A 23,806-nucleotide genomic window follows, 5' to 3' on the forward strand; every position below is an offset into this window, starting at 1 on the left:
GGTTCAAACTATTTTCTTGATGTTATGAATGGTCAGTCAGTTTTTCCAGCCTCATAACTCAGCAAGGTAGCCTAGTGGTTAGAGCATTGGACTAGTAACCGATAGGTTGCAAGTTCAAATCCCAGAGCTGACAAGGTACAAATCTGTTGTTCTGCCCCAGAACAGGCAGTTAACCCACTATTCCTAGGCCGTCATTGAAAATAAGAATTTGTTCTTAACTGACTTGCCTAGTAAAATAAAATTAAAATAAGTGCCCACTGTATTGTTGTTGGAATCCCAGATTGCTCCTTTAATTAAAGCACAATATCTAGTATGAAAAAGCTGTTATTTGAGTAATAAGTCCAGAGTCACAAAGGAAGTGTACGTAGGCCTAAGTGTTTTTAATCAACGCTCAACATTTAACCATGAAAATCATATTTTATGCAACACAGGAAAATGAAAAGACTTTAATCTTCAATAGTTTGATCTTCGATTATTCAGCAGCTTCTTTGCCCTGTAAGAAGAAAGACAAGAACGGGTCAGTATTAATTATAAACATGCTAAATATATAACATATAGCATGATGGACCAAGCATTTAAGGCTCAATGCTAAACTTTAATTTCCGATTTTTGAAGTACCAACTTAGTTTGAATGAATCTTTTTTTGTTGTTGCCCTGATGTGCTTCTTGGAGATGTTCAATACATTTGAGTGAGTGTAAAAGGTCAGTATTGACCTCAGTGAAGGACGAATCATAGGTGGTGTTGATGTGGTCATGTTTGAACATGAATCAGGTGTGAATCAGGTGTGAATCAGGTGTAGGTTCAGCAGCATCTCTGTACCTTTCCACTGTCACGGCTCTTGGCTCTGAGCTTGTTGACTTGAGTCTCAGCGATGTCAGCACGCTCCTCAGCCTCCTCCAGCTCGTGCTGAACCTTCCTGAACTTAGACATGTGCTGGTTGGATGCCTCCTCCTGGGTGAGGGGAAATAGGAGAGCAGAACATTGGCATTCAAATAGGCCCCCGGCCCCCCCGGTCCCCTGGCCCCCCCGGTCCCCTGGCCCCCCCGGTCCCCCGGCCTCCGGCCCCCCCGGTCCCCAGGCCCCCGGTCCCCTGGCCCCCCCGGTCCCCTGGCCCCCCCGGCCCCCTGGCCCCCCCGGTCCCCGGCCCCCGGTCCCCTGGCCCCCCGGTCCCCTGGCCCAGCAAATGAATATTCAACCCCCTCTCCTTTAAGTTGCTAACAACACATAGGCATAGAGATGTATGGGAGGCACTCAGAAATGTGCATAAGTTCTTCAGTTGAGTCAGTGTGGACTGATGTGTATTAGCACTTGCACTAAACTATAGGCACATTAAGTTTTGTGATGTCTACTGAGGGGGTTAAACTGCTGTTGATGTGTGCAGAGGGTCCCTGGTTCGCGCCCGGGTATGGGCGAGGGGACGGTCTAAAGTTATACTGTTACACATGACTCACCGCTTCCTCAGCCTGCCTCTTGTAGGCCTTGACTTTCATCTGCAGCTTATCTACCAGGTCCTGAAGTCTGGCGACGTTCTTCTTATCCTCCTCAGTCTGTGGGGGAAAAGATCAAAGAGTCAATGCCACATCGTTTTACACACAAACCTGTCTGTGTTAGTGTCAAGTGTGTGAAGATGACACTTTCTCTTACCTGGTAAGTGAGCTCCTTGACTCTGCGCTCATACTTGCGGACTCCCTTGACCGCGTCTACACCTCTTCTCTGCTCGGCCTCCACCTCAGTCTCGAGCTCACGCACCTTTTATGGAAGAAATTAATGTAGGCATTTGAGGTGGAGAAATCAGACGGAACAAATCTTTTCAAAACAGGTATATTATTCTAAGTCAAAGAGGCACAATTGTATTTTATTATAATGAAATAAATGTCCATCATTCAGTCTTTCAATCCACCCTGCTGTTAACTCACCCTGGACTCCAGTTTCTGGAGCTGCTTCTTGCCTCCCTTCATGGCCAGATTCTCAGCCTCATCCAGACGGTGCTGCAGGTCCTTGACTGTGACCTCCAGGTTCTTCTTCATCCTCTCCAGGTGAGAGCTGGTGTCCTGCTCCTTCTTCAGCTCCTCAGCCATCATGGCCGCCTGGAATGGTCATTTGTTGAATTTATGCACCAACTGGCACCAATCATAGTCTCTAGACAGATGAGTTACTTCCCAGACAGATGGGTAACCAACGTTCCAGCATACATGGGTTCACTAAAACAACTGTCAGCTTGGCAGAGAGGAAAGGGCGTAGTGGGGCGCCGTAAAATCTGTCCAGAACCCTGCCGAACATTTACAGTTGCTAGCTATATGAAGCATATTATCAGTTAGTGTATTTTGCAAGCACATGTAAGTAGTTTGCATGTGTCATGATGATAATAGTAATAATAATAATGACTGGTTGTGGCTTTTATTAGCCTAGCTATCTGTTTCCGCATTGTGGGTCTGCCTTTGTCATGGTTCCATTGAGATTATTTTTAGGCCCCGCCTGGCCAAACTCGCGATTTGTTGGTAGATTTACCTGTCTGAAGAGCACCTTCCCCATTGGCCAAGAAAATCTGACAGGATTCCCAGACCAAGTGCTGTTGGTGTATCTGGGATTTCTAACACTACACCAATCATAACGTCCCTCTGAGATCCTTGTTGTGGTTAATAACCAGCCCAGCTACCATTGGCCCTTTAGGACAAATCAAAGTTGACATTATTCAATCGATCATAAGGACTCACATCAGTGATGGCCTTTTTGGCCTTCTCCTCTGCGTTCCTGGCCTCCTGGACGATGTCGTCCACCTCTCCCTGCACCTGCACCAGGTCAGTCTCCAGCTTCTTCTTGGAGTTCAGAAGGCTGGTGTTCTGGAAGAGGAAATGTGACGATTTGTTTTGACGCTCAACAGAACTTACAAAGTCACAGGGCAGAAATGATGAAAATCTAAAAGTCAGCACTGTCGAATTCCAGATGCTTGGTGGCGTTTCATTAGAAATGGCTTTTGACCTGGGAGTGCAACAGTCCGACGCGCTCGCTGGCGTCCACCAGCTCAGTCTCAGCCACTTTGCGGCCTCTCTCTGTCTGCTCCAGAGCAACTCTCAGCTCCTCGATTTCAGCCACCATCAGACCGTTTCTGCGCTCCACCATGGCTGCCTGCTCCTTCATGTCCTCTGAGGCACGGACGGCGTCATCAAGGTGCATTTGGGCATCCTGGCATTCACAATGACATAGGTTCATTAGGACTCATGGGAAAGTAGGGGCGATAGGATCATTCATAGACATGTAAATTGGTAATAACTTCCCCAGTTTCCCTACCTTTCTACAGTATATTAATCCACTCTTCTATTCTTTTCTACAGATTCACAAACAAATACCTCCCCATGTTCAGATGTTTGAGCCCGATGTCCCAGTCCCTTTACCTTGAACTGTCCCTGGATGTTCCTCAGCTGTTTCTGGGACTCAGCAGCCTGCCTGTTGGCGTGGCTCAGCTGGATCTCCATCTCGTTCAGGTCTCCCTCCATCTTCTTCTTCACCCTCAGGGCGTCATTCCTGCTCCTGACCTCAGAGTCCAGGGTGCTCTGCATGGAGTCAACCACCCTCTGGCTGTTCCTCTTGATCTGCTCCATCTCCTCGTCCTTCTCAGCGATCTTCCTGTCCACCTCACCTTTGATCTGGTTCAGCTCCAGCTGCACACGCAGAATCTTGGATTCCTCGTGCTCCAGTGTGCCCTGGACAAAGAGAAACAGTCAAGCAAATTGTGTTTATTACACTTGGATGTGTATAACACAAGGAATTAAATATACAGTTTACTCTTAATTTGGGTCATGGGAGGATGGTCAACTTCTCATTTGAGTCTCAAGCTGAAAAGGTTTTAGAAGCCCTGGGCTAGTGTAACACTCCTTTTCCCATCATACAGTTGTAGTTTGTACCTCAGCCTCCTCCAGAGCGGTCTGGATCTCAGATTTCTCTGTCTCCACAGTCTTCTTGGCCTTCTCCAGCTCATGGATGCTCTTGCCAGTCTCTCCAATCTGCTCAGTCAGGTCAGAGATCTCCTCTGCACACACAAACAGAGGAGCAGTTTAGACTTTAGATTTTCAGTGGAAATCACCAATGCTCTCAAGTTGACATTAAATCATAATAACAGTTAATTAAAGAGTAACACTTCATATGGTCTTGCAACTCTAATTGCCCTGCACTTCCTTGAGTTGTTCAAAGGAATACCGATTACTAAATCATAATATTTTAAAGTGTACATGAAAACACGGAGATGGTGTAAAAGTCATTTTGATGATTACGGTTCCTTTTCCATTTTCAAAACACTAGTCAAAGATGAACTCAATAGAACTTTTTTTCAAAATCTCACGTTGCAGGTTCTTGTTCTCTCTCTTCAGAGTCTCCAGATGATCCAGAGCCTCCTCGTAGGAGTTCTTCATCTTGAAGAGTTCAGTGCTCATAGAGCGAGCCTCCTTCTGAGCTCCTTCCAGCTCAGCCTGGCCCTCCTCGTACTTCTGCTTCCACTCTGCCAGAACCTAGGAGAATCCATGGGATTTTCATTAGAAGTCAATAATGAAGAGTTTTGAATCAGAAATAAACTAACATTTTACTACAATTGATCACATGTAGCAGACAGAAAATGCATTTTCACCTTGTCAAAGTTCCGCTGCTTCTTGTCTAGGTTGGCGGCCATTGCGTTGGCTCTCTCAACGTCAATCATGAGGTCCTCCACCTCTCCCTGCAGTCTCTGCTTGGTCTTCTCCAGGGAGGCACACTTTGAGTTGGTCGCCTCAATGGTCTCCTCAGCCTCCTGCAGACGCTGGGCCAGCTTCTTCCTGTTGGACGATAAAGAGGATGGTTTTTATTGTGACCAATATGTTGAAAACAAATGCTACAATAAATGCTACAAATGCTACAATAAATGCTACAAATGCTACAATAAATGCTACAATAAATGCTACAAATGCTAAAACACATATTGATGTAACATTTTCCCAGAGCCCCCTACCACCCTCACCATCCACATTTATTTGAGTTGTTGCTGTTGCGTGCGACTCACTTGGCCTCCTCCAGCTCCTCTGTGCGCTGAATAGCATCAGTTTCATACTTAGTCCTCCACTGAGCCACCTCACTGTTGGCCTTGGACATGCCGCGTTGCAGCTCTGCCTTGGCCTCCTGCTCCTCCTCAAACTGCTCTCTCAGGAGGTCACAGTCATGGCGGGCAGACTGGACACTGTGGGCCAGTGCGTTTTTAGCCTGTGAGAGACAAAGAGAGAAAGATAAAGACCAGAAGAGTAAAACAAATTGCAGTAGAAGTCTGAGGGTGGAATAGTCACAATCTATTTGAAGATTTGGCTCTAAACTCTGTAGTCAGTGGTGTCCATTTTGGATTCCTTACCTTGACCTCCTCCTCAATCTGTCTCTTCATCTCCTCCACCTGCTGGGTGAAGGCCTGTTTGCCTCTGGTCAGCTGAGACACCAGGGCTTCCTTCTCCTCCAGCTGGCGTCCAAACTCACCTGCAGGGATGGAGGGACAACTTGTTAATGGGATCTCTGTTCACTACAATTAACGGCGTATTTTGAGGTATCGTAGGGCAATGTTAGGTGGTGAATAGGACTGTAGAACAGTATGTGGACTGGACTATATAGATGCGGCCTCCAACAGGTTATTGTACACTACGTTGGTTTGTTGTTCATTGTTGACGGTACCATTTTCTGTCAGGAGTCTGGCCCTCTGCCCGCTGATGTCGTTGACCTGGCGAACATTCTCATCATTCTTAGTCTTGAGCTCGCTCAGCTGGTCCTCAAGAGTACGGCACATCTTCTCCAGATTGCCCTGTTAGTGAAACAAGTCCCATCATTACTTTATACATGGGACTCCTGTCTACTTCAGTTCACTTGAATATTTTAATGTAGTTGCCCTCCCTCAACACTGCTTGACTAAAACATCACTACTCACCTTAGCCTTGGTGACAGCCTCCATGTTGCTGGAGAGGTCATCAATCTCCATCTTGTACTCACTCTTCTCTTTCTCCAACTTCTGTTTGACACGTTGAAGGTTGTCGATCTGCTCCCCGAGCTCAGCCACACTGTCGGCCTGCTTCTTGCGCAGAGCGGCGGCTGTGGCCTCATGCTGCAGGGTGGACTCTTCAAGATCACGACGCAGCTTCTGGAACTCAGCCTCACGCTTCTTGTTCATCTCAATCTGAGCAGCAGTGGCGCCTCCGGCCTCCTCCAGCCTCTCGCTGATCTCCTCAAGTTCCCTGGAGAGATCGGCCCTCTGCTTCTCAACCTTGGCCCTGGCAGCACGCTCAGCCTCAATTTCCTCCTCCAGCTCCTCAATACGGGCCTGGAACAGGGAACAGGTGCAGGGGGGATGAACACTACAATACAGTTGAAACACGAAAGAATAAGAGTTTGTATATTTTGCATACATGTGTTAATAGAGAGTCAGTTACACTAATATATTAAGTAGACAGTGTCCCATGTGTCAAACCAAAACCACAATGGTAAGAAGCACCATCTTCCAACCTACTGAGCCATCAGAAGCCACAAGGAAGAATGTCTGCTATCGGAATACATCTTCTAAGGAAATGATTCAGGTGTGTTCTTTCCTGTACTGGAGCTTAGATCCTGTACTGTACCTGCAGTTCCTTGATCTTCTTCTGCAGCTGAGCTCCCAGAGACTGTTCATCCTCTATCTTGCTGAGGAGCTGAGTGGTCTCAAAGTCCTTCCTAAGAAACACAAACACGTCGATTGCGGAGTTGGTTTGATAGTGTAAAGGGAGAATATCCTACCATTCACTTTGCTTTTAAGAATCACGTGCAAATGCTAATTGATAATTACAAGAATATGTCAAGAACAACCATTATGATCGATATGGCAGTGATACTGTAAACATTTGTTTGTGTTTACTTCTTGATTTTCTCATCAGACTGCTGCTTGTCATTCTCCAGGTCCATTATGGACTCCTGGGCCAGTTTCAGATCTCCCTCCAGCTTTCTCTTGGCTCTCTCAAGGTCCATACGGAGCTTCTTCTCTTGCTCCAGAGAACCCTCAAGCTACAAGATAAAAAACACACATATTGTTCAAAATCTAAACAACTGTAGATAATATCATCTTGCATTCTATCATGGCCAAAATGTCAAACTCCACTCACGTCGTCCACTTGCTGTTCCAGCTTGGTCTTGGCCTTGGTCAGAGTGTTGACTTTGTCCTCCTCTGCCTGCAGGTCGTCCAGTGTCTGCTGGTGGGCCTCTTGGAGGGCTTTCTTCTCCTTGGTCAGCTTGGCAACACTCTCATCCATAGACGCCATCTCCTCTGTCAGGTTTTTAACCTGAAAACAGCACCAGCCAAAATTAGTCATTGGTCATATCACTATAAAGGAGAGATTGAGTTAGATATATATTTAATTCATTTAATTCAGATTAGAAATGCCAACACATACTGTACTATAGATTCAACACTAGATGGCAGTGTACTCCGGTGTACTAAGAGGAAGTCATAATCGAGGGGGGAGCAGAACAAGATGTGGGGAGGAACCCGAAACTGACATTCCATTATTTTGGGTCTTGATTTTCCCTGCACCCACAAAACAACTTCAATTCAATTTCTGTTAAGCTACATTTTGAGTTGGTTATTGTTTGGATTATTGTTTTATTTATTTATTATTGTTTTATTTATTTATTGATTATTGTTTTATTTATTTATTGATTATTGTTTTATTTATTTATTGATTATTGTTTTATTTATTTATTGATTATTGTTTTATTTATTGATTATTGTTTTATTTATTTATTATTGTTGTATTTATTTATTATTGTTTTATTTATTTATTTATTATTGTTTTATTTATTTATTGATTATTGTTTTGTTATACCTTGTTTTCGGTGGCGTGCTTCTCCTTCTCCACTTTGGCCAAGGTGAGCTCCAGGTCATCAATGTCCTTCTTCAGCTCAGAGCACTCATCCTCCAGCTTCCTCTTCTTGGCAGTCAACTCAGCATTCATCTCCTCCTCGTCCTCCAGCCTCTCGGTCGTCTCTTTGAGTTTGGCCTCCAGCTGGATCTTGCTCTTGATGAGCCCCTCACACCTTTCCTCGGCATCGTTCAGATTCTCTGAATCCTGGTTTCAGAACAACAGAAAAACATCTGCGGCTTCACTTTGGTTATCAACAGATGGACGTAATTTAGCCAAAGAGGTCGGAGCAAATCAATAGAAATGCATGGTAATATATGTAGCCATGGTAACATAGATCATACTAGAAGAAAAAGAAACGCACACCTATTAAGACGAGGTGCTGGCTAGCGGAGTAGAAACTTGAAAATAAAAGAGAGCCGCTCACTCTTGGAGCTCAGATGCAAAAATTTAAATACCAACGTTTCGACAGCCAAGCTGTCTTCATCAGGGTATAATCACAAACACTGCGGGATGACTCGTTTATATAGTGTCAAAGGACACAGGTGTCTGTAATCATGGCCAGGAATGGCCTAATATCATTGGTTAATAATCAAATATTAAAATACCCGACTTAGCCACATATGTCACAGTGCGTGTGTTCGTGTGTTTGTTCGTGCCTGTGATCATGTGTGTGTAAATGTGCCTTTATGAGGGTCGTTGCTCACTCACAGATGAGACTTGGAGGGCCAGGTCTGCCCTCTCCTGCACCAGGGCCACTAACTTCTCCTCCAAATGCTTCTTGGTGGCCAGAGCCTTGGCCAGGTCCGACGTCATCTTCTCATAGTTCTCCTTCATGTTGGCCAGCTCCTTCTCCGTCTCAGCGCTCTGCAGCAGGGGCTTGATCTTGAAGTACAACTTCATCCATGGCCAGGTTTTAACATTCATGAATGAACGGATGTTGTACTGGATGGAGAAGACGGAATCTCTGGTCGACAGAAAAGACAGAGTGACATGTTTAATGAAGCTACATTCTGGTATTCAAAGAACCACAAAATGGGGCACCCCCCCCTCTCAAAACGTTTGTGTACAGCTAAGAAATGGGGCTAGGGAAAAGTAACCCCTCTTGAATTCATAGACAGCTCTTTAGATGTGAGGACTGACAGCTCATGTTAAGCTCATGAGGCATTTTATATTCTTCAACAATGAATGGGTATGGTCATGGTATTTCCTCATTCTGATCAACTCACATCATATCCACTATGTAATCACAATGCATGAGATACAGCTGCTTGACAGAAAGCTTTGCATGTCTACTCTTCCTCACCTCCTCTCCATCATCTTGGTGAACTCTCTCCTCATGAGGAATCCACGGCTGAGAGCCTGGACCATGCCGACCAGAGAGGCCAGCTTCTCGTCTCTCATCTCCTCCAGGACACCCAGCAGACCGGCTTTGAAGAACACCTGAGACACAGGTCAACATGGTCCATTATGAAACCACAGTGACAGATAACAAAAGGAATCAAAGGAAGAGGAACAACATGAACATTGCGATGCTTACAAACAAACCATGTGACAGGTTGTTTCTAAGTTGTTATTGTAGAGTCGTAGAGAGTGAGTGAACACAGATACAGAAAACTGCATCCATCCCTCTCTAACACAATGCAAACAGGGTGGCAGGGTAGCCTAGTGGTTAGAGCGTTGGACTAGTAACTGCAAGGTTGCAAGTTCAAACCCCCGAGCTGACAAGGTACAAATCTGTCGTTCTGCCCCTGAACAGGCAGTTAACCCACTGTTCCTAGGCCGTCATTGAAAATAAGAATTTGTTCTTAACTGACTTGCCGAGTTACATAAAGGTACACATTTCTCTTCTGTGCTTGTGATGTATGACTTTGAAGAAAACAACACTACAATGTGTTTACAGCTTTTTCCATTACTTAAAAGGGCACTCTGCAATTTCCACATCTATTTTTTGGGACTGATAAATGAAGTAGCTGTATCCATTGATTCTTGAAGAATATAACGGATACATGACTCGTGAGCTTAGTTCAACTGTCGTACTCCATCAGAACCCCAAAATATAAGCTTGTTTTACTCTGTTGTTTTTAAACTAAGTAAGTGTAAACAAACACTATATAGCCTAAAAACATGGTTAGAACTATACTTTTGATTTCATGGATGGTCAGTGCTTACATCCGTAGCTCAGTCATTTCTCCAGCCACATCCCTCAACTTTTTACCAAAACCGGGGCGGGGTGAACACTATGTAATTGTTTCAACTGCTGATTGCCACTTTAAATTAAGAAACTAACGGGAAAAAAGGATGAACTGGAGAGATGTTGAATGGTTAGCGTTTAAATGATTCACTGAAGTTTTGTTGTCCGCTTTTGCAGGTTGTATGTGACTGACCTTGGTGTGTCCAAACTTGTAGTCCTCGTGATTCACATCAATGGACCCAAGCAGCTTCTCAGAAGCCTTCTTGTTGTCCATGAACTGTCCCTCGGGGATGACGCTGGCATTCAGTACTTTGTACCTGAATGAGGAGAAATGTTAAAGAAAATCTGTTAAGTTGTAACAGGTCAATTATATTACATAAAAGGTAAGACAACTCTGATGCTGTTCGAACCCTTGGAGCAGATCTTTCTGTGTGTGCGTGTCCATGCTTGCATGTGTTTATTAGTGTTTGTGTGTTGTGTACCTCTGCTTGAAGTCAGCGTAGATGATTCTACTGGGGAAGCCCTTCCTGCAGATCCTGATCCCCTCCAGAACACCGTTACACCTGAGCTGGTGGATGACCAGGAAGTTCTCCATCAGACCTGGAAACACAAGCCAAGTCTCTTTAAAATGATCTTAAGCAGGTTAAAGATGAGTTGGTTAAGGTTACTGAACTGATAAGATGACATATTTAACTCAACATGTGTAGTACCTGGAGTCTTTGACTCGTTGGGGATCAGGCAGCGCACAAAGTGAGGATGAGTGCTCCTCAAGTTGGTCATCAGCTTATGTAAGTTCTCCTGGAAGAGGGTTACAAAGCATGTTCTCAGAAATCATTCATGATAATCAATGCACATTTTTTTAGAAGGACTAAATATCCACATTCCAGAAGCTCACCCTGAACTGGGACGACACAGTCTGCATGGAGCCACCCTTCTTCTTGCCTCCCTTCTTGGTATTATCTGTTCAAATGGGCAAAGGACAAGATAACTAGAGAAGTCCATTTCCTGTAGCGGGAGGAATAAATAGAATAACAATCATAAGAGCATGTAAGAAATCTATGTGTGGTGTTGTCTTCAGCAAGCACACTGATTATAAATGAGACAATCTGGGGGTTAACTTCACACTCATCTTAATGCAAATGGTGCCAAAGAGATAACACCAATTAAATGGACCCAGTGAATAAACCTAAGAAATTGTGGTTTGGAACATTCCAAGACTTTAAAGAAAATGTGGGTCTGAGTTTGTAACTAGTGCTTAAATAAATATTTGTTGTGATGCTAGTCTTACCCTCAGGTGGAGCTGCGGGATACAGGGCGACCAACAGTTTGACTGATGACTTCCCGTACAGCTGACAAACTGAGTCGTTCAGGGGGTCCTTGTTCTTCTCCAGCCAGCCAGTGATGTTGTAGTCCACAGTGCCGGCGTAGTGCACCAAGGAGAAGTGGGCCTCTGCCTTGCCTTTGGCAGGCTTGGGCTTCTCAAACGCCTTGGTTTTGCCAAGATGCTGGGAGTACAGCTTGTCCTTGAAGGTAGTGTCTGAAGACTTGGGGAACATGCACTCCTCTTCAAGGATGGAGAAGATGCCCAACGGCTTTACGAAAAGAGACGTATTTCAAATTAGTGATATTTACATTTAGGATCACGTTCATTCCTTTAGAAAACATGCTATTATAGGATTATATTCACTTAGGGGCAAATAAAATGAAACATATTGAGTTATCAACAGTTAAATACGTTATGCCCCAGTGATAATACCTATCAGATTTGCTGTTGTGGTCCATTATAATCCTCAGACAGTTTACCTTCTCAATAAGCTCAATGCAGGCAGCCAAGTCCATGCCGAAGTCAATGAAGGCCCAGACAATTCCCTCCTTCTTGTACTCCTCTTGCTCCAAGACGAACATGGTGTGGTTGAAAAACTGTTGCAGTTTCTCATTGGTGAAGTTGATGCACAGCTGCTCCATGCTGTTGTACTGTTGATGGAATTTCAGAAGGGATCATTTCATCATCATACAAGGCTGTAATCCCTCTCAGTCACAACGAATTGTCTTGTTCTGGTCTCATACTCACATCAAAGATCTCAAACCCGGCAATGTCCAACACGCCGATATAGAACTGCCTTGGATTCTTGGTGTCCAACATCTCGTTGATACGGATGACCATCCACAAGAACATCCTCTCGTAGATGGACTTAGCCAGGGCACTGACTGAGTTATTAACCTGCAATGATAATACCTCAAATGAATACCTGTCTAGTGATAAGGTGATGAGAGCTTGGGAAAAACAACATCACTATTCAAAAAAAGCTATGCACTTCATTCCCAAAATAATTGCGGTGGTGAGAAAATGGTAGATGCTGTGTTTGACTGCCTTACCTGAGGCACGGTCTGTCCCTTAGTCACATACTCGTTGCCGACCTTCACTCTGGGGTAGCACAGAGCCTTCAGCATTTCAGCTGAGTTCAGGCCCAGCAGGTAGGCGATTTTATCAGCCACTGGAGAGAAAACCAACAACAACAGACTCAGGCAACAGACTCAGACTCAGGCAAGATGTTTCTGATGTCACACTAACAAAACAGTTTGGTCAACTCTTTTGTGGGTTAGGTTTTAATTTTCACCCATATCCATTTCAAATCATTTCTGGAGGTTGAAATTTGGTCTCCAAAAATGATCTCCTACCTGACTTTCATGTGGCACTGTCTTTTTAACATGTTCTATTTCTATGTTGGGGACTGGGAATGGGACTAATACTCTACATGTTGTATATCTATGAGTGGGACTCACCCTCTGTGCCGTCTGGCTCGGCCTGCTCCTCACGCTGCTTCTGCTTGAATTTCAAGTTGCCATGGTGCAGCACAGCTCCTGTCAGCTTGTAGATGCCCACCTTCTCCTCATTAGTGAAGCCCAGGATGGTAATGGCATCCTGGCATTAGACAGGAAGTACAACAGCGATGAAGTGAACAGCCGATTGCTCAGTTCCAGCTCAGTTCCAGAACAAATGGGATGGATAGATTTCACTGGCTTCTCAGCTCCACATCATTACGCTTGGCCAACACACTAGTAGATGGCAGCACAAAGGGAGTTTTACATTGTTCCACGGGGCACTTAGTGGCACTCTCTTGTGGATGTTTTACATGCATGTGCCTCAAGGTGAAGTCTGAAGGCATTTAGTTGGAATTGCACAATGTATTCAGTGTGTATGGTGGTCCTACCCATTCCATATATAGAATATGATGAACCCTTTGTTTGACTCACGTCTGTGGCATCCAGCTCTTCCTTGTCGTTGATGCTGGCCACAGTGATCTGTCCCTGACTGCACATGGGGAAGTCGTAGGGGTTGGTGGTGATGAGTGACATTTCTAAGGACAACAGAGAACGGCCTGTCAGTTAAATCGCTCAGAATTCTTCTGTCCTACCTTCACAGTATCTCTCCCTCCTTTACTCAATAAGACTCTAGGATACATGTAGTGTATAACAAATAGCATTATAAAAGGCTCATGGAATGATGCAGCACCGTGCATTACTTCATTGATCTTCCGCCAAAGACCTGACCCGTGTCTAGATGTCTTGTTACCTTGGATGTACTCATTGTAATAGTGTTTTTGATTTCATTTGACATGTTCCACAGATGGAGGTGGGACCTCTGCTTTGACGTACCAACTATCTCAGGTTTGTGATTGGTCATCATCTGGAAGAAGATGTGGTAGCCTCTCTCATCGGGCAGCTGGAAGGACACCCTGGACTTCTCTAGCAGGTCTGTGAGAGAGAGAGAGAGAGAGAGAGAGAGAGAGAGAGAGAGACAGAGAGAGAGACAGAGAGAGAGACAGAGAGAGAGAGAGAGAGCGAGAGAGACAGACAGACACAGAGACAGACACAGACACAGACACAGACACAGACACAGACACAGACACAGACACAGACAGACAGACCATGAGATACAAATAATTGTGATGATATGATCTCCAAAAAAGTATCTCTGTGAATTTAGAAAAGCATTGAGAAACAAGGAAAACCAACTCACAGGTCTCAATGTCAGCTTTAGCCAGTTTTCCTCCTTGGAAGTGAATCCTGATGAATTTACCCTGTAGTAGAACATGGAGGTGAGAGATAGGGCAACTAAATACATGTAACATCTTACTTTAATAGATGTACAGTTTGTTGAGAACTACTGAAATAAATGTTTCCAATATAAGATAACTTCCACAGTGTGCCATTTATACTTACAAAGCGAGATGAGTTGTCGTTCCTCACTGTCTTGGCATTACCGTAAGCCTCCAGCAGAGGGTTAGCAGCAATGATCTGATCTTCAAGAGACCCCTGATCGAGACAAACACAAGTTGCTCAGAAACTGGTAAAGTGGTAAACTTTGTTTTTCTAGATTTTATTTTTTAACATTAATTTTCCTTGAAACAGGTTTTGACACCCAACCAAACTGAAATGTGTTAAAAAGAGAAACATAAACACAACCTACCTGCATTTTGCTGGGGTCTACTTCCTTCTTGGCGCCAGACACTGCAATGGTGGCAAAGTACTGAATGACACGCTTGGTGTTGACAGTCTTTCCTGCACCGGATTCTCCACTGGTTTGTATGACAGAGAAAGAGGGGTTTTAGTTACATGTTTGAGTGCAAAATTGTCTTTCACTAAGAAATAGCATTGAACAATAACACTGTTGACCTGTTTTCTAACATAAATGATTAACAAATATTTCCTCTACTCATTATTACACATAGCCTAATCCATTCATAATGCCATGTACGTTTTTCACACCAAGTCACCAAACATATTACAATAGAAACCATTTGTCAATTGACATTTTAGTAAACAACTTACGTAATCAGGACGGACTGGTTCTCGTTATCTGGAACCAAAATACATATTGCTTATCATACCCAAGCAGCATTATGGGTACATTATAGCATTCATAGCATCATCATGAATTTCAGTGTGGAACATTCTCCATTCAAGGCTACTGAATGCTCAGATATTTCCAGCAAACTGTTCTGACCTAGACTAGAAAACACTAGATACACACTTAGAAAAAAGGTTCCATTTACAACCGTACGAGTATGGTTCTTTATAGAACCCTCAAGAAAGGGTTCTACATAGCACCAAATAGGGATCCGCTATGGTTACAAGCCAAATAACCCTGAATAGAACCATTTGTTTTAAGTGTGTACCTCTCTAAAGCATATTTTTACTTTCATCCTTCCGTCCATCCATCCATCCGTCCATCCATCCAACCATCTATACATCCATCCATTGGTCCGTCCGTCCATCCATCCATCTATCCATCCATTGGTCCGTCCGTCCATCCATCCATCCATCCATCCATCCATCCATCCATCCATCTATCCATCCATTGGTCCGTCCATCCATCCATCCATCCATCCATCCATCCATTCATCCATCTATCCATCCATTGGTCCATCCATCCATCCATCCATCTATCCATCCATTGGTCCATCCATCCATCCATCCATCCATTCATCCATCTATCCATCCATTGGTCCATCCATCCATCCATCCATCCATCCATCTATCCATCCATTGGTCCGTCCATCCATCCATCCATCCATCCATCCATCCATTCATCCATCTATCCATCCATTGGTCCGTCCGTCCATCCATCCATCCATCCGTCCATCTATCCATCCATTGGTCCGTCCGTCCGTCCATCCATCCATCCGTCCATCCATTAGAGCTCGTACCAATCTGCATGAACTGGAAGGCGTTGTCAGAGACGGAGAAGATATGGGGTGGAGCCTCCATCCTCTTCTTCCCTCTGTAGGCGTTGACAACCTCCATGTCGTACACAGGGAGCCACTTGTAGGGGTTCACCGTGGCACAGAACAGCCCTGAGTAGGTCTGGATGACAGTGATCAAATTAAATTAGGGGATTAACAAAATCTGATTGACTTTCACCTGGATTCATGTGAGGATGTGGGTGTGCAGTATTGGTATATGTAGTACTGTATTGGTATGAGTAGTTCTGTATGTGTTAATGTGTAGTACTGTATGTGTTAATGTGTAGTACTGTATGTGTTAATGTGTAGTACTGTATTGGTATGAGTAGTTCTGTATGTGTTAATGTGTAGTACTGTATGTGTTAATGTGTAGTACTGTATGTGTTAATGTGTAGTACTGTATGTGTTAATGTGTAGTACTGTATGTGTTAATGTCTCGTACTGTATGTGTTAATGTGTAGTACTGTATGTGTTAATGTGTAGTACTGTATGTGTTAATGTGTAGTACTGTATGTGTTAATGTGTAGTACTGTATGTGTTAATGTGTAGTACTGTATGTGTTAATGTGTAGTACTGTATGTGTTAATGTGTAGTACTGTATGTGTTAATGTGTTGTACTGTATGTGTTAATGTCTCGTACTGTATGTGTTAATGTGTAGTACTGTATGTGTTAATGTGTAGTACTGTATGTGTTAATGTGTAGTACTATATGTGTTAATGTGTAGTACTGTATGTATGTATTCTTTTATGTTCATGTAATTGTGGATGTTTATGCAGGTTTCTCACATAGATCATCCATGCTGCATAACGCTCTTTGAGGTTATACAACACAGAGGCTTCATTCAGGTAGGTCATCATGGCCATGTCCTCAATCTTGTCGTATTTAGGGGGGTTCATCTGGTAGACATCTGCCTCTTTGAACTCTTTTCCTGCCTGAAACAGTCAGAAATCTACATTACACACAGATCAAACTGGACTTGACTGAATGCTTTTTGCTCATTAAATACAAGTTCAATCTTTTTTTTTTAAATACGTACCTCCACCCACTGACTATACAAAACATTAAGAACACCTGCTCTTTCCATGACATAGACCAGGGATGGGTAACTTTGATGAGGGTGTGGGCTGCCAGCTTCCATCCTTGACACAGACTGACGAGGTGAAAGCTATGATCCCTTATTAAGGCAACTTGTTAAATCCACTTCAATCGGAGACTGGTTAAAGAAGGATTCTTAACCCTTGAGACATGGATTTTGTACCATTAATTTACCAGACTACTCCTATCCAAAGCAACTTACAGTAGTGAGTTTATACATTTTCATTCTGGTCCCCTGTGGGATTTGAACCCACAACCCTGGCGTTGAAAATGCTCTGCTCTACCAACCGAGCCAGACGGGACCAGAGGATAAAGGACTAAATAGTTAAGTTGAATTGAACGGGGTATGGTAGTAGGTGCCAGGCACACCGGTTTGTGTCAAGAACTGCAACGCTGCTGGGTTTTTTTCACGCTCGACAGTTTCCCTTGTGTGTCAAGAATATATTACCAGCCTAAAGACATCTCGCAAATTTGTGGGAAGCATTGGAGACAAAATGGCCCAGCATCCCTGTGGAACGCTTTCGACACCTTGTAGAGTCCATGCCCCAACTAATTGAGGCTGTTATTACTCAATATTGGTAAGGTGTTCCTGATGATTGGTGTACGCAGAGTACATAGTGATTCTTGAATTATATTTGTGGGAAAAAATCTATGCAAGTTTTAAATAGCAACGATAAAAATTATGTTTGAAGGTTATATTCTGTTTACACAAAAAACAAAGCAATGATTTTTAATCTATATTTTGTTACAGATTTTTTCTTTTCATGCTGATGTTTTTGTTTTCAATAAATAAAGTAATTGCATACAATTGAACTTGAATACTTTTCAAATCAGCCTTACCTGCTTGGTGCCGTCAGGATTGGTGACTGTCACAGTACACTTTCCGTCGGCCCTGTCGGTGACCAAACCCTTAAGGTACAGCTCTTTGACGTCTGACACATAACAAGCGTTCTTTGAGTCAAAGGGTGCAGCTTGTGCCTCCATCCTCTCCTTCTCAGGCTTACGGAGGTATATGGCAGCCTTGCCATAGATTTGCATCTCAGCGTCCGTACTCATGGTGACGGATTACTAGGAAAGAGGCGAAACAAGACACGTGATTGATTCTGTGGTGCTTCCTCCACCGTGAACAGAGTAAGGTGAAAGGTTATCTCACAGAATATTTTTATCACTTTTAAATGTGAAGACTCAAACCATTCCTCACCTTGTTTTTCCCCTCCTACAGATGAATTTGTACTTCTTGGAGGAACCTGTGAAACATCAGGGTGTTGTGAATACGCACAAGTCTAAAGTCCTATCATTTAGCCCCCGAAGTGCTAGAAAACGGCACCCTTCGACTCAATCATTACGGCCATGTCCATTTCAACTACAGGTGCAACTGGTCAATTTAATTTTCAAGGTGGCAACTCACTTTACGACATTTTCTGTCAAGAATTCAAATATATACCCCTGAAAACCCACTTACATTCTAGACCAACCCCTAACATACAAACAAGCACAGGAGCAACATGTTTAACCACAAATAAAATATTTTAAGTAAAATAAATTTAAAGTTAAATTAAACACCTTTTTTTAACTAACATTTTAAATCAATGACACTTGAATGCATAGTTTTTAAATAATCCATAAAACAAGTAAAAAATAAAATGCAGAACTCAATTCAAACCGTGCAGCTACTGCCTCAGATTCTGAATGTAAAGATGTGCCAAATGTATAACCTCTAAAGAGGTTGGAGAGATTCTTACCACAGAGGAAGAAGGTATCTGACTTATGGATGCTGGGGCCTCAGCCTCCTTATATCTGGTTGGAAGTGCCAACCAAGCAGAAGTTAATTATGGACCAGTCTGGTGAAGGAAAAGGATTGGATGAGAGACCTCCCCCCGGGACCTATGTGTCTTGTGTATCACCAGCGTCACCAACATCCAGGAGCGTCACACTGCCAATATATGACTTCTTCATGGAATATTGGTCTGAATTGAATTTCACTGAATTTACACAAATGAGAAATGTCATTATTAATAGTTAGGACAATATCAAAAGTTTGATTCATCAAATTGATTCCAATGTTACTACCAATGTCCCTAAAATACTGTCCATATTGCCCCACTACCACTAAAATAGTTTAAATGAAATCTAATCCACTTAGGTTTTAGTGGCACTAATCTTTATCAATCACCTTATATATATTTTTGTTGTTGTTGTTGTTGTTGTTATTATATTGCTTATAAAAATATAGGAGCTCTCTCTTCACCTCGTGCTTGGGACGGACTTGACCTCGTGCTGTGCTTAGCTTCATTTATCACCCTGGTTAACCCATATTCAATAGAACAGAAACACAAAAGGCTTTCAATTACAGCACATAAAAGGTTTAAATCTAACGTGTAGTGGTGTATCTACATTAGGATGTTTTGACGATGCTGGAGAGAGACGCTTTTATTAGCCAATCATTTCATTTGGTCCAGTAGGATTGTTAAGACCTCTTAGGATTCTAACACCAGTTCAGCATTTCAATCATATTCTCCACTCATATTGCTGACAGCAAGCAAGCTGCCTTAAACTTTTATATTGCTGACAGCAAGAAAGCTGCCTTAAACTTTTATATTGCTGACAGCAAGAAGGCTGCCTTAATACACTTTTATATTGCTGACAGCAAGAAAGCTGCCTTAATAAACTTTTATATTGCTGACAGCAAGAAGGCTGCCTTAATACACTTTTATATTGCTGACAGCAAGAAAGCTGCCTTAATAAACTTTTATATTGCTGACAGCAAGAAGGCTGCCTTAATACACTTTTATATTGCTGACAGCAAGAAAGCTGCCTTAATAAACTTTTATATTGCTGACAGCAAGAAGGCTGCCTTAATACACTTTTATATTGCTGACAGCAAGAAAGCTGCCTTAATAAACTTTTATATTGCTGACAGCAAGAAAGCTGCCTTAATACACTTTTATATTGCTGACAGCAAGAAAGCTGCCTTAATAAACTTTTATATTGCTGACAGCAAGAAAGCTGCCTTAATAAACGTTTATATTGCTGACAGCAAGAAAGCTGCCTTAAACTTGTATATTGCTGACAGCAAGAAAGCTGCCTTAATAAACGTTTATATTACTGACAGCAAGAAAGCTGCCTTAATAAACTTTTATATTGCACTGAAGTAAACCACTTAGCAGCTGAGCTGGTTTCAATAAGCAATATATAGAATATAGATATATATTATAGAACTAATTGGGTATAGTTACAATGAAGTAACAGATTCCTTTACATTTAAATCCCTGTTGTTTTTTTGTTTGTTTTTAAGAAAGCAACTTTTGAAGTAGCCACAATCAGCAGAGACATTGCTTAAAATAATTTCTAAACGCAGGTAATTTAGCAAGTTCTTTTTTTTCTTCCAAGTCAAGCATTTCATTCACAGCCTTCAACGTGTATCACATATTTTCTGTTTTCAAACCTCAGCATTTAAATATTCTTTGTGTCTATTATGGTGCAGCTAAATGAATGTTCAACAGGGTGAAACCTTACAGAACGTTCAACGTAGAAATGTACTGTGTAGAACAGATATGACTGTCTGTCAGGTAGAATAGAGAATTGTTTCGGCTCTAGTCAATACATTTCCCCTCACTGAAAACACCTTGTTTTATTATCCAGCTGCAGTGGCCAGCACATCAGTACAAGAAGCCCCATAAGGGGAGAATCCGGATGCACTTGTTGAGCAAGAGGCTGGCCTGATCATCTGGAGGAACCCCGTCGAGATCTTTTCATTTCCCTGGAACTGTGCTCGTCTTCACTGCAGCCAAGGGTTTATTGTTCAGTAGATCTCCCACCGTTTCCACAACAGCCTATTTCTGCCACTGATATCACTGTTATTAGAGAAGACGCTATTTACTCGGAGCGTTTGTGGATTAAGAGAACATTCGCACCACGCAGACTAAGAGTTTATGTCATTCAAGTTATTTTAATGTGCCAAGGTCTTACATGATATATGACTAACAACAATTAAAGGGACATGTGTTAACTGCCAAATGTCATTAAGCATTAAAACTGTCATTGTAAATATTTGACATATTTTGGCGAGACCTGATGAGAGTCAGACAGTAACTCTTAATCCAAAACATTCTAAGGGTGCTTGAAACGACTGTCTGCGTTCGCAACGTCTTCCTCGTGTTTATCTGACTTTCAGGGAAGACTTGAACCCGTTTAACCCCAAGTTTTTTACCATCATTGTAAAGTCCTCGTTATGTTAATTAATTTCTGAATATTATTATTTATTTCATATGATTAGTGATTCATTTCTGAATATTATTATGTATTTCATATGATTAGTAATTAATTTATGCATATTATTATGTATTTCATATGATTAGTAATTAATTTATGAATATTATTATTTATTTCATATGATTGGTAATTCATTTATGTTTTGTACCTCATTGTTAGGTGAACGTGAACTGAAGTGTCATTTTAATATGTTGAAAATATTATTTTTTGAAATTATGTTTTCAAGAGAAACATTGAACATCTAACAGTCAACTCGTAGTGTAAAAGCAGGTGAGCTGGGTCTAGTCTTTTTGACCATTTCCTGGTGTTTTGTGGTAGAAAACTGAGCACACATAACACGTCAACCCCTGTTACCCATAGATAGATATAGAAGAAATGTATTAACAATTTCAAAACAAATTTAAACTTGCATTTAATTTCCACTCCCTGTTGCAGGTTTAGCCAAAGAATACATTTTTTTCTTCTTATCACAAGGGGATTCGTGGCTGATTTAGGATGACAACCTCAACCCTGTAATGATCACACCTCTTACTTTATTGACACATTACTGGCACTTACCAAGTGTAATTTCTATTTTATTCAACCTCTTGAGATTAATAGTTTTAATTAACGACCAAGTTAAACACCCCCAAATGTACTCTGTTTAACAGCCCTTTGTAATCAACACAGACAAGAGTTTGCCTGAGACACACCGATGCCTTAGCTGACATAGGGATTCGTAATATGATTCAAGCCATTAAAATGTCACACTTGGTAAAAATCTAAATCTGGATGTGAAATGTCACATGCTGTGGCATGGGTTCCCCCGAACTGTACATCTATTATGGTGTCCAATGTCAGCAATGTAAGGACCTTGTGGTCGACTAATAAGGTCAAAATAATGTGCTGGCCTGTATCGGATCTCTCCGTGGTCCAGAGTATAGTTGATGAGGTCTTCACTTTTCAGCACAGTGAATTCAATGGAGGGGTACATTTAATATTAATCTCATACATTTACGAGGATAAACACTTTGACCAAACGGGGAGCTACTGTATTGTGCATTACAGATCTTTGGACAAACATACTAAGAGGCATAAAAGGTAGATTTACAAGAAGTAGTTCCATTTTCCGCTAGAGTTTAGCAACAGATCAACAAGCGACAGATAATTTACACGCCTAATATGGCCATGTTCAGAAACCAGTGTGCCAGAAATACATCCCGCTTCCACACAGTATTGCTTTATTGCTTGGTGGCAAATCTGCTGCCACTTGAGACCTGAGGATATATAAGAAACTGACTTATACATGATAGGGCCATTACACGGACCAGTCAAATACCTGCTTCTTATTGGACAGCTTCATTTGAAGACTTTCAAATACGTAGTTTTAAATGTCAAATGTTGAACATTATACTGAACTGTTATAGACTAAACAGAGTTATTCCAAGCTCTCTCTCTCTCTCTCTCTCTCTCTCTCTCTGTCTCTGTCTCTGTCTCTCTCTCTCTCTCTCTCTCTCTGTCTCTGTCTGTCTCTCTGTCTCTGTCTCTCTCTCTCTCTCTGTCTCTCTCTCTCTCTGTCTCTATGTCTCTCTCTCTCTCTGTCTCTGTCTCTCTGTCTCTGTCTCTCTCTCAGACAAACAAAAGGTCGTAACAAAAAATGTCAGCTCTTCTTAAATGACACATTATGTCCAATAACGGACAAGCGCCACGATTGATAATTTATAGTCATAACTTGACACACTACAAATGTAAACAGATTGTAGGAAGACAAAGTCAAGGACAAGAAAAGGAAAAGTCCATAACGGAGAACATAAATATAAACCGTGAATCCCACACCCTCCCTTCGGCTGCAGCTGTTGGAACAAGTGTCTTGGGGAGCAGGGTTGGAGACTCTGTCTGGGAAACACATACTGGCACATTATATTATTCAGTACATGAAGCAAGCCTTTGGAAGAGTCAGGACAAGTTACAGCTGAATCCACTAGATGGCCTGATGCCAGTGATCAATGTTTAAGAGTGAAAGTCTTCACATCAGTCGTGCAATTTGAAGACTGCTATACAGTGCACTTGGAAAGGATTAAGGCCCCTTGACCTTTTTCCCCATTTTGGTACATTACAGCCATATTCTAAAGTGGATGAAATTGTTGTTTTCCTCTCATCCATCTACACACAATACCCCATAATGACCACGTCAAAACAGGTTTTAAGACATTTTTGCAAATGTATTACAAACAAAAAACAGATATATCACATTTAAATAAGTATTCACACCCTTTACTCAGTACTTTGTTGAAGCACCTTTGGCAGCGATTACAGCCTTGAGTCTTCTTGGGTATGACGCTACAAGCTTGGCACACCTTTATTTGGGAAGTTTCTCTCATTCTTCTCTGCAGATCCTCTCAAGCTCTGTCAGGTTGGATGGGAAGCATTGCTGCACAGCTATTTTCTGGTCTCTCCAGAGATGTTCGATCGGGTTCAAGTCTGAGCTCTAGCTGGGCTACTCAAGGACATTCAGAGACTTGTCCCGAAGCCACTCCTGCGTTGTCTTGGCTGTGTGCTTAGGGTCGTTGTCCTGTTGGGAGGTGAACCTTTGCCCCAGTCTGAGGTCCTGAGCACTCTGGAGCAGGTTTTCAT

The 23,806-nt window shown here is 42.4% G+C and overlaps 1 protein-coding gene across 1 annotated transcript; it reads right to left on the minus strand.

The window, feature by feature from the left end:
* Positions 1 to 359: 359 nt before the first annotated feature.
* On the minus strand, positions 360 to 17,982 carry LOC135511408 (myosin heavy chain, fast skeletal muscle-like). Its single transcript, XM_064932947.1, has 39 exons — positions 17,762 to 17,982; positions 16,612 to 16,758; positions 15,790 to 15,946; positions 14,912 to 14,939; positions 14,550 to 14,658; positions 14,303 to 14,395; positions 14,100 to 14,160; positions 13,736 to 13,834; positions 13,334 to 13,437; positions 12,863 to 13,001; positions 12,455 to 12,573; positions 12,150 to 12,299; positions 11,882 to 12,052; positions 11,367 to 11,670; positions 10,974 to 11,038; positions 10,789 to 10,876; positions 10,561 to 10,678; positions 10,272 to 10,395; positions 9,191 to 9,327; positions 8,596 to 8,851; positions 7,849 to 8,091; positions 7,129 to 7,305; positions 6,885 to 7,030; positions 6,613 to 6,703; positions 5,928 to 6,317; positions 5,678 to 5,804; positions 5,367 to 5,485; positions 5,028 to 5,224; positions 4,620 to 4,803; positions 4,338 to 4,503; positions 3,904 to 4,028; positions 3,394 to 3,702; positions 2,981 to 3,184; positions 2,716 to 2,841; positions 1,918 to 2,088; positions 1,646 to 1,750; positions 1,453 to 1,548; positions 821 to 952; positions 360 to 493 (listed from the first exon to the last, which is right to left on the minus strand). Exons 1-39 carry the CDS (start codon positions 17,975 to 17,977, stop codon positions 473 to 475), a joined length of 5,814 nt encoding a protein of 1,937 aa, XP_064789019.1. The 5' UTR covers positions 17,978 to 17,982; the 3' UTR covers positions 360 to 472.
* Positions 17,983 to 23,806: the final 5,824 nt, after the last annotated feature.

The sequence above is a fragment of the Oncorhynchus masou genome, chromosome 1 (genome assembly GCF_036934945.1).
Source record: "Oncorhynchus masou masou isolate Uvic2021 chromosome 1, UVic_Omas_1.1, whole genome shotgun sequence".
Taxonomy (NCBI): Eukaryota; Metazoa; Chordata; class Actinopteri; order Salmoniformes; family Salmonidae; genus Oncorhynchus; species Oncorhynchus masou.

What these genes read in the sequence shown, in the direction of transcription:
- LOC135511408 (XM_064932947.1), bottom strand. Translation starts at nt 17,977, where the DNA reads ATGAGTACGGACGCTGAGATGCAAATCTATGGCAAGGCTGCCATATAC. An exon ending in ACAAGTTTGGACACACCAAG is followed by an intron (nt 9,328 to 10,271) that starts GTCAGTCACATA and finishes CCTGTGTCTCAG; the next exon opens with GTGTTCTTCAAAGCCGGTCT. An exon ending in TCAAGGAGCTCACTTACCAG is followed by an intron (nt 1,549 to 1,645) that starts GTAAGAGAAAGT and finishes TTTCCCCCACAG; the next exon opens with ACTGAGGAGGATAAGAAGAA.